Raw genomic sequence first — 11,129 nt, forward strand, 5'->3', positions numbered from 1 at the left:
GTCGAAACATTAGTTACTTAAACAGGAAGTTGGGGCATGACATAGCGCAGGCCTTTTTTTAAAATAGCCTTTTGTATACATCACATAATTTGCTACTTGCTATTGCTAGTCAAAAGTTGACATTTGGAACAGATATTATTCTTATTCTAGAAAGCATAAATTGAATTCATGGGGTCTTCATCATTCATCAGTGTTATCATAACATACTTACACACCCATAGAGAACTACAGTAGCAGAGCACAGCTCGAATAACAACAGTTAAAGGCTTGTTCACACCAAGTTCATAGGATACTCTGCCAAAAATTAATCAAATCTCATCATTTACTCACCCTTATGCCGTCCAAGAGGACTTATTACTTTGTTTTGTTTAGATCAGTGGTTCCCAACCTTTTTCAACTGGCGGCCCACACAACCAAACACATATGTTTCCGCGGCCCACTGCAAAAAAATTAACTGACCCCGCTATTTGTTGGGTTAATAACGGAGTACTCAGAAGCTAGATTGTTAACTGTCTTTATTGAATGAACTGGCAATGAACAATAAATGCATTCAAAATATCAAATATGGCTTCGGCAGTTGATTGAGTCGGCAGCGACTTACAGAAAAGGAAATCCTCTTGTAATTCTCTGTTATGTACATACCGTACATAAGCAATGAGGTGGAAAGGTTTGCTATATCGGTCGATTCATCCAACTGTAGGGCATAAAAGGGACTCTATCGAATGTTTTTAAACCAACTTCTGACTTATGTCATCTGCCATTTCATTTATTCTTCTCTCAACTGTATTATCTGAAAGTGAAATCAGATTTAACTGCTTGCGGGCCTTTTCTCCACCACGCCAACCATTTCTTTCATGGCAGGTAAAATCTAATTTTCACCAATTGTGTGAGGTTTTCCAGCCTTTGCGATGAGCTTTGCTACACGATAAGATGCCTCCACTGCTTTAATGTTGTCGTTGCCAGAGAACGCAGTTTCAGTAGTTTTTTTTAGTTTGTTCTCAAAAAACTCAATAGGCTTGGACACATATTCACTGTGTTTAGTCTCCAAGTGCCGTCGTAGTTTGCTCGGTTTCAAAGCTTCATTTGATAAGACTTCTGAGCAAACAACGCAGAGCGGTAGCTGCTTGTTCTCCGTTCCCACACATGTGAAGCCTCGCGCTAGATAGTCACTACTGTATTTTCTTTTAGATTTATTTTGAGTCTTTTCAGTGTCAGGCTTACTTGTAGATGGAGAAACATCTGCATTTGTTCTTTTCAGCGACCCTGTTGACAGCCATTTATCCATGTTTGAATCTGTTGTTCTGTAGCATATGCAGCAAAAATATTTTAGAATTGGCGGTTTATTCTTAAACCAATCAGCGAGCTCGAATAGTGGAAGCAAAGTAACAGTTTAATATTTATTTTTTATTTAATTATATATATGAAATTAAGATATTATGTTATGACTTAATAATATTGTTAATATATGTAAAAATGTCTATTTCTTTTAATAGTAATTGGCGGCCCCCCCTGCAATACCGTCTCCGCGGCCCACAGGTTGAAAACCACTGGTTTAGAAAACCACTGGATATACACAAAGACTTTTCTAAAAATAATCAATCCATCTCCATATAATGCAAGTGTACAGGACCCCTGCCTCAGAACATGCTGACATATGACAGATGGCCAGAAGTGATAGGTTATAGTAAAAAAAAAAAAAAAGTTACAAATAATAATACTTTTCTTACACCTATTGTTTCACTTCAGACATTGATTCAATAACTGGGCCGTATGGATTACCATCATGTTCACTTTGTGTGGTTTTTGAAGCATCAACTTTGGGAAAGAAAGCCATATAATCTGAGCATGAGGGTGAGTAAATGATAAGAGAATTTTCATATTTGGGTGGAGTATCCCTTTCATGTGATTATAAGACATGAAAGTATAACAACTCTTGCACCAAAACTATACACATCAAGTCCAATGATGAAAGTTGAAAATAAAAAAAAATATTAAAAAAAAATATATTTTTGTTATTCTGTGTGTATCTATGTAGCTCTACAAATACTACAAGCTTCTGTTATCAAAATCAAATCTTACTCTGCCGTTCACTGATAGGTCAGTTCCTGACACATGACCTAAAAGCTAATATCTTATTCTACTGAGAGTTTATTTTCTCCATCGGAACCATAAACAAATACTGACACTAATAATAATAACAATGATAAAAGTATAACAAATTATCCATCTGCTATGTTCAGAGCTTGGTACAAAGGAGTTTATAGAGATGTACTGTTTGCTTTTGAAAACTTATCATCCCTGTTTATTTAGACTTAGTCTGAACAAGCCTTCATTATTACTAACGGCATAGGGCTTTCTGCACTGGAATCGACACTTGTTGACGGAGCAAAAGTGCACATTCAAAGTTTAAATTCCCAGAGATATGTGCTGTCTCAGTTGATCAACCAACTAACAATTTTTAAACTGCAAGGTACATGCATATTGATTTGACTCTTGACCATAATTAAAGCATCTGATGGTCACCATTTAACACTTTGGTAGCAACTTCGTGCAACAAGACTCCAGTAGGCAGAAAGCTCTATCTCCATTTTTAAAAATACATCTCATGCATATGCTTATGCATAATTGATATAGTGAAGACACTGGAGTGTGTGGAATGTGAGCTTAAGCACCAATATGAATGCTGGAGAAGGAGGAGTTATGATGCATGAATGGTTAAACAGTGCACAGGAAGTGAAGGATGACTGATTTAGTGTTTGTTGGCGATGATCGTGGGAGGTTTATATGGGGTTTAGATGATGCTTTAATGCATGCATGTGTGACTGGGATTTAACCAATTAAGGCATCTAAAAGGTTTTCAAAAGAATACTCTGGTGATGGACGTTTTTCTGTTTGAATTAGTGTGTGGGTCTGAATGAGATGGTACTCTAGGCGTCACTAATACGGCTGAAATCTTGGATGACGTATGCCAATCTGGCACAGCTCGGCCTTTCTGGGGATCAAAAGCATGCCAGTCTGGGCTCCATGGCAGGTAACGGCCAACAGCATAGAGACAGAAGACAGAAGTAGACCGTGTGTGTGCAATGTAAAATAGAGAAAACGGGTGTCTGGTTTTGTTAGTGATCTTATCTAGAGGGATGAACTGTGCCCGTATACGTGTGTGCGAGTGTAAGAGAAAGGAGAAGTGTTTTTCTGTACTTTGCCTGTTTTGAGATTTACAATCTTTCAACAAATGTGTGTGTGTGTCTTTGGGTGTACCTGTCCTTGCCGTTTTGCACTCCCAGAGTGGCTCTCTCAGAAACGGGGGAATTTCTGCTGCGGCTTGTGCCTGTGGACAGGATACTATTCTGAAATCACAAACACACACACAGGTGCAAACTACAAACACACACAGGTGCAAACCAGTGTTGTTATTGTTAACTAATGCCAAATTTACACCGCAAAGGTGGCACAAAAGTGCTTCTGAAGTGGCATTTAGGTGTCTTCACACAGACTGTTTAAAGCTGCTCAGAGGTGGAATGAATGCATTTACACAGCAATGATACTTTCTGATATTGGTCAGAGCTGGCATTTTTTAGTCAGGCTTTCATGCAGCATTACATCTTTACACTGAATTTTGAGCAGGCACAGAGCAGCTTTAATTCAGCTGCGTAAATATGCCTTTAAAAAACTAAAAACTTGTTGATTGAAATAAGGCTGAAATAAAAAATAAAATATTAGATGAAAAACAAATTTACAAAAAATGCAGCAACTAACTGAAATAAAATAAATTTAAAGTACTAAAACTACTAAACTAAAATAAACAAAGCTAAAATTAATGGTTATTATTTTAATAATAATAATAATATTTCTATATGTCTATCTTTTCTATTTCTATAATAATTTTCTGTAATTTCTATAATCTCTTAACTAGATTATTCTGACAAATGCACATTTGCATATATTAGTTCTGGAACTGCAAATAATCCAAGTTTGGGCTTGGAGCGATTAAAGGAACCATGAACCATTCAAAAGACAGCCCTGCTATGAACCCTGGGTGAATATTTAATGACAAACTAGAAACAAAAAAAAAACAAATTGCTAAATATACTATTGCTAAAGGTGTGAAAATGTTTGCTCTCTCATCCAACTTGTGGTAGAACTACTACTTGGTTGGTACTCTGACAGGGCCTATTTCATACAATAGTATTTGCACTTTCAATTGAGAACAAAAGAAAAAGGCACACTATCTAAAGATGTGCAAACCCAGAAACTCCAACTATGATGTGGTGTGTGTAAGCTCAAAATAGCATCCTCTGTAGCATTTTCACAGATATAACTCAAGAGCAGAAGCCATGAGCACTGGCCGTGCCAAACATCTCTCAGTGAGAGAGTGCACTTCAACCCTGGGCAAAGCCCTTCCAGCCATCTGCTGCCTGAAAAATATCAGTGTGGAAAGCAGCAGGCTTTACAGAGCACCCCCATGCAACTGAGAACAGAAACAGTAGTTAAGATGTTTAAAAATTACCCTGCTATTATGTTAAAAGCTTCCTCAATCCATAATGTAATAACATGTTCTTCAAGTACATGGAAACTGAACTAAAGAACATGACGTGACTTTGGTACTGTATTAGTCTAGTTGATAAGCTTGAGTTCCCTAGCTTGTAAAAAATCAAGCACTCAGTCTAGATAAACATGCTCTATAATTGATACAGTTCCCCATTTTGGCATCGTGTTTTATATGTTGAAAAAGTTCTGGCATCTTTGTTTGGCGGTCGAGAGTGGAAGTGACTGGACAAGAGGGGGGCACAGAATTGGGTATACTTAACTAATGGTATCTGTGTACCTCTGGTAGGATATTTAATTGTACATTATCTTTTCTCCAACTTTTAAATTTAGTTTGGCTTTGCCATCACCTAACACTCAAAGTTATTTTTTTAATCATAATAATAACACATCCCTAAGAAACATATCACCAAACAGACACACACTTACAGTAGAGGGAGTGGAACTCTTTTTGCGTTCACTGGAGATAACTGGACTGGGTGGAACTTTGGTGGAGCTACTTGAACCTTTCCTCCCAGAATCCTCCACTCCATGCTTGTTTTCTCCCTGAGGCCGTTTCAAGTGTGAGCCTGAAGGACAAAGAAGAGAGAGTATGAAGGGGAAACATACTGTATGTGTGAATGTATGTTTATAAAGATCTTCATTCACAAAAACTCCCAATCCGCTCACCCTGATCTGTTGATCTTCTGACAGGTTTCTGAGTGGATGACACACTGCGCTGTACCATATGAGGTGGAGAAGGGCCATTGCTGTTCGTGAGGTCACTTCCTGGGCGTGGCTTTAGCAACAAGTTGACACCCTCGTCAAGCTGTGAGTCAGAATTTTCAAAGGTGTGTGAGTGCAAAAAATGTGGGCAATAAAGTATGAGTGTGTTTATGTATGTGGGTACCTCTGAATTCCTGTAGTCAAGCAGCAGGTAGGTTGCCATGACTTCATTGTATTTTTGTTTGATGAGAGATTCCTCTATTTCCTCTTGACTGAAACCCATCTGAAGCATTATGTCTAAATGGGCAACATACGCACAATGTCATTGCAATACCACTCTAAAACATTTCCAAATCTCTGAACGTTTTCTATTTTTTATTTTTTTTAGAGATTTATTTTAACATCTAAACTATTTCAGATGTGTCACACACACCTGTTCTCCTGGGGTCTTTGTAGTCAGGTTGAGGCTCAAAGTAAGGCTTCAGCTCATCATCTTCATGACCTACATTCATCCAGCGATCCTTCATGATCTGCTGCTGAGCCAACGGCAGACACAGACAGAGAATAAGAGAGATGGTGAGGGATCACATAACCGTATCTTTACATGTTTTTAGGTAACCACACTATGAATTCAAGTGCAAATTTCTGCCAAAAAACCTGCTTATCTGAATAAAAGCAAAACATAATTTTGTCATTCACATGCTTAAATTTAAACTATAAAGCATTACGTAAATGTAACAGATTTTGTCATGCTCACAGAATCAATCAAAAGAAGCAAAAAAAAAAAAACTTTAACAGTAGAAATTAATTTAATTTCAATGAATATATTTATTCAAAATCACTAGCTCTCAACCATGGCCAGGGTCCACTTGGGGACCTCAGCAAGCTTCAAAGGGGTCTCTAGGTGACTTAAAATTATTTAAAATAAGATGAAAAAGCATTAAAATAAGACAATTAAGAATCAAGAAATGTATTTTATTTTAATTCACCCCCTTAAGGGCCCATTCACACAGAATGTGTCTTTGCGTCTAAAAACACGAGATGCAGCATTAAGGAATGATTTAAAAAAAAAAAGTGCAGTGCAGAATGCCTCTTCCGCCATGTTGCTGTCAAATAAAACAGTTGCCATGCCAACTTGCTACTGTAAACAAAAGCTTGCAATGCTTGCCCCGCCTTCGGGGTCTTCTGATTGGTCCACTGTATTGTAACTGACACTGATGAAAGGCACTGCATTTAAACATTGAAATTCATTTAACTTGACACAGTGTCTTAAAAATGCGGTGCTTATGTGTAAGACACTCCAAAACAGGCACGTCATACATGTCCGTCTAGCAATGGAAAAGAAAGAAAAGATCGCTGAACTCCAGCTTACTTGTACAGTAGACTACTATATGTCATGTTTTCAGATCACGGCACCGCCTCAGAGAGAGCGCGTGTGAATGGTTGCCAGATTGCATAAAGCAAAAAGCTGGGTATAGTAACGTACGTATCCGTTTAACAGAAAAGCTCTGATTGGGGTATTTGATCTCTGGATATCTGGCTACCGCAAACATGAACGCTCGCATAATAGAGTCTTGTACAGCAGTCTGAAATGTTTTGGCTCCACTTTTTTCAACAAAAATAAAAAGGTTTTGGTAAAGTTTTTGTTCTTTTAACTACATTTTAGTCTCGTCTTTTTTCGTCAACAATATTGAATGTTCATTTAGTCTCAGTTATCGTTTCATGATCTTATCATCGTCTCGTCATCATCTCATTTTCGTCAGGGGAAAAAACTTCGTTGACAAACATTTTTCGTCATAGATTTCGTTAACAAAATTAACACTATTTCCATATTACTATTTTTCAAGTTGTTTTTTTTTTTAACGATTTTTCAAGCTCAACATAGAGGAGTTTATAGGTATGTACTGTTTTGTTTTAAAATTATTTTTCATATTTTGTGCTGAAAATTCATACTTGGTGTGACTAGGCTAATTTAAATTTAAGGCCTTTGTCCGTATTCTAGTTCACAGTCAGATGTGTATACATGTCTAAATCGAGCGCACCTCCAAACTTCCCCTCTTGGTAGGATTGAGGATGAGAAACTTCTTCAGCAGGCTCTCACAGTCTGTGGACATGTAGAAAGGAATCCTATACTTCCCTCTTAACACACGCTCTCGCAACTCCTTCATAAGACAAAGAGAAACACAGTGAGGATGATACAGTAGAAAAGAGGAAGATAAATAAAAGGACAGTGACACACAGGGACATTAGGACAGATATTCAGTGTCTCTCACCTTCAGGTTCTGTCCATCGAAAGGCAGCGAGCCACTGACCAGCGTGTAAAGTATGACCCCGAGACTCCACACATCCACCTCTGGACCATCATACTTTTTGCCCTGGAAGAGTTCAGGGGCGGCATATGGTGGGCTCCCACAAAACGTGTCCAATTTATTGCCCATCGTAAACTCATTACTGAAACCAAAGTCAGCGATCTTTATGTTCATGTCAGCATCCAGTAAAAGATTCTCAGCCTGAGGGAGAAAGAGAGGATGCCGTGATGGTAAGAGGTTTGATACAGTGAACAAGAAGCGTTAAGTGTTCATCACTCATGTCTCCCTTTTTAACCTCAGCGCTCAAGTGTCTATCGGAAATGCCTGTTTCTGTTCCTTCAGGGTTTGTCGAACTTTACCTAATGAGTTCTCTTATGCTATTGTGTGTGTGTTTGTGAATGTGTTGAGACTTGCCCTCTGTGCTGCCACTCAACTTCTACACACCAATTTTAGCCTGCGCAGAGAAGCCGTGTTGCCTAGCAACAGATGCGGGGTGCTAACTGGGCTTGGTTTGCAGAGTTAAATATTACTCTGCCAACAGAGCCAAACTTTTATAACATGCAAACACACAGCAACCAAGAAATGGATGAGGCTTGGGCAGCACAAATATCTGACGAAGGTGATATTATATTGTCCTTGCACTTAAAACTCCAAATTGAATTTAGCTGTGTTGTATTTAATATATGACATCTGTGTGTCCATTAGCTGGTTAACATGATGTTAATCAATCACATTTTACAGAGTTCAGTGAAAGGATTTTGTTTTTGCAAAAAGGGCCCAATATGTTTAACTACATACTGTCATGTGGACAAACCAGTCACAGTTAATACAGTAAGAGTTCTTGGCTCTTCTCAATTTGGAGATGAGTGAAAGAAAAATACATTAAAATATGAGTTCAAGACTGACTTGAGCCTTTTAGATTGATTCAATAAAAAGAACCGACTCATAAAAGTCACTGGTCATGCTGTACATTATTCAAAAGTTTGGAGTCAATAAGATTTTTTTACACACACCTGCTAACCAAGGCTGCATTCATTTCATTCATTGGAAAATACAGTAAAAACAGTCATATTGTGAAATATTATTACTATTTAAAATAACCGTTATCTATTTTAATATTATTACAAATTTAATTTATTCCTGTGATGGCAAAGCTGAATTTTCATGAGCCATTACTCCAGTCTTCAGTGTATATAAATTATTTAAATCATTTGAATTTCCTTTGCTGTGGCAACCGGCTCTGAATACAACACAATCAACTTGAAAGAAATACGATATAGGTCCTGCAATCCAACCTGAACTGCCAGAAACCTCTCTAGCCACAATAGAGGTGTGGCTTAATGGTTAACACACACACAGAGACACAGATGCATCACTATTACAGTACATTTGCAAACCTTGGGTAAGTGCTTTATTATTTGTGGTGCTCATATTAAATCAATAAGGCAAACACTGTCCTTTTCTATTGTAATCAATACATCTCCAGAATTGTGGTGACATTATTTAGTGTACACCTCTGTGTGTGTGTGTGTGTGTGTGCGTGCGTGCGTTTGTGTGTGTGCATGTGCATGCAAAAAAAGAGACAGGCCGATAGAGAGAGAAAACGGAAGAGGTTCAGACACAGGATTGTATACTATGCAGGGTTGTATACTATTTCTGGCGGTCCTGAGTGGGACATAAGAGAATTACATTAAGTTATGCATAGAGACAGTGACTAACTCCAAAGTTCAAGGGTCACTGTAATGATGGTCTGGACCAGCAACTTCAGTTACGTGGGCAGAATATCATCATGGGAACATTCATCCAGAGAGACACTTCCTTTCATCTTAACAAAGAGAAGATCTGGGGTCAGCAGTTCTAGAGTTCATAGTACACTCATGATAGCGTGTGGGTGTGTGTGTGTGTTTGAACCGAGGACTCATTCCTTCACCTGCACTTCTGTAATGGACTTTGATGACAGACACAGAAGAACTACTAAAGACGATGTGAAAGATGAAGGTACAGCTGAATGGAGATCTTGCTGCTCAGGGCATGTTTATATGTAACAGACACTAAGGGCCCTAATACACACACACATTCTCACCTTGAGATCTCGGTGTACAATACACTTCTGATGGCAATACTGCACAGCTGAGACAATCTAGAGAGATACAGAGAGAAGGTATGGTGAGTAATCAGGAGAGTAGGTGAAGTCATTTTGGCTACTCATGGGAGTTGTCGCTCTTTAATTAGGCTGTTCTATCAGTAATTAAACCATCATACACTCAGATGCACACAGCAGAATGAATGAGCGCGCGCACACACATACACACACACACACACACACACACACACACACACACACACACAAGAAAAAAAGGACCACTTAGCATCACCTGTCACAAACACTACCGTTTAAAACAGTATACGCTTACCAAAGCTCCATTTATTTGATTATATATACAGTAAAACAGACATATTGTGAAATATTACAATTTTTTAAAATTATTATTACTAAAAAAAAACAGGGTTCAAAAGTCTGAGACCATATTGAAAATCCGGGATTCTAAAATCTAATTTAAAATTTAAAATAAATCGTTTTAGAATTTTGAAACATTTTAAAAGTTTAATGTAAGTGTAAAATTAATTTGATTTCTAGGTCACTAATTAAATAAACTTTTGCCACTGATCATGTGAACTCATCTGTACAGATGTCAGATGTTCTTGCTTCCATTGAAACGATGATACAAATAATACAATGCTGTTTGGATCATTCTCAAATCATCCTGGAAAATATGATCATGAGCTTTTTTTTTTTTTTGCTAATTCATGTTAATTTTTGATATGACTGAACTGATGATATGATCTGTAACTAAAAGTTATAATAGAAAAATCGAAGCATTTTCACTAGTGGGCTCAGACTTCAATGTACGAACATGTGAGCTTTGACACTGAAGCATGACTCACTCACATGCACTGGCACTGACCTGTCTAAATTTGGCACGCGCTTCCTTTTCTTTCATCCTCCCGTGAGCAACAAGGTAATCAAAAACCTCGCCTTGGAAATGGAAGAGGAACATTGCAATAGAGTAGAAAATGACAGAGGAAGGCAAAGGAGGTAAAGGAGTGGTACAAGAAGAGGAGAAGAACAGACCGATCAGGCAAAGGAGAAAGGTGTGACATTATTCAAAATGCAGTGTTCTGATTTTTAGGTCTTGACATGATTGACAGCTGGCAGTTCTAGTCTTTCAGCCCACTCACCTCCACTGGCATATTCCATTATTAAATACAGTGTCTTGTCTGTCTCGATCACCTCAAATAACTTCACTGGCGGAGAGAAAGAGAGATGATCACAAATCAAAACATGCAAGAGACTATTCACACCAAATTTGAATTTTAGGCACATCCCCAACAAGAATTAACAAGAAAAAACCCATCTCTATGAAATCATTCACATCTTTATCTTATTGGTTAAATGCCTGAAATAAGGTCTGCATTAACACAATCTCAAGATACTTTCATATTTTATATGACATTTTATATTCATGACATAAAATAAGCAGTAATACCCACCCCCCCCCGCCCATTTCT

General features: G+C 37.9%; 1 protein-coding gene across 9 annotated transcripts in view; it reads right to left on the minus strand.

Annotated features, from left to right (window-relative positions):
• Positions 1-11,129, minus strand: part of LOC107668475 (serine/threonine-protein kinase MARK2-like) — a 52,205-nt gene that overhangs the window by 13,467 nt on the left and 27,609 nt on the right. For 8 of the 9 annotated variants that reach the window (XM_016460415.1, XM_016460405.1, XM_016460381.1 and 5 more), the window contains exons 5-14: positions 10,800-10,865; positions 10,526-10,596; positions 9,643-9,699; positions 7,524-7,760; positions 7,293-7,412; positions 5,684-5,786; positions 5,435-5,547; positions 5,215-5,353; positions 4,975-5,114; positions 3,259-3,347 (exon numbers count right to left, since the gene is read on the minus strand). In XM_016460415.1, the coding sequence (XP_016315901.1) occupies positions 3,259-3,347; positions 4,975-5,114; positions 5,215-5,353; positions 5,435-5,547; positions 5,684-5,786; positions 7,293-7,412; positions 7,524-7,760; positions 9,643-9,699; positions 10,526-10,596; positions 10,800-10,865 (1,135 nt within the window). The remainder of the gene's footprint in view (positions 1-3,258; positions 3,348-4,974; positions 5,115-5,214; positions 5,354-5,434; positions 5,548-5,683; positions 5,787-7,292; positions 7,413-7,523; positions 7,761-9,642; positions 9,700-10,525; positions 10,597-10,799; positions 10,866-11,129) is intronic. The other variant, XM_016460357.1, reaches the window with a different exon arrangement.

Source organism: Sinocyclocheilus anshuiensis, unplaced genomic scaffold (assembly GCF_001515605.1).
Source record: "Sinocyclocheilus anshuiensis isolate Anshui unplaced genomic scaffold, SAMN03320099.WGS_v1.1 scaffold337, whole genome shotgun sequence".
NCBI lineage: Eukaryota > Metazoa > Chordata > Actinopteri > Cypriniformes > Cyprinidae > Sinocyclocheilus > Sinocyclocheilus anshuiensis.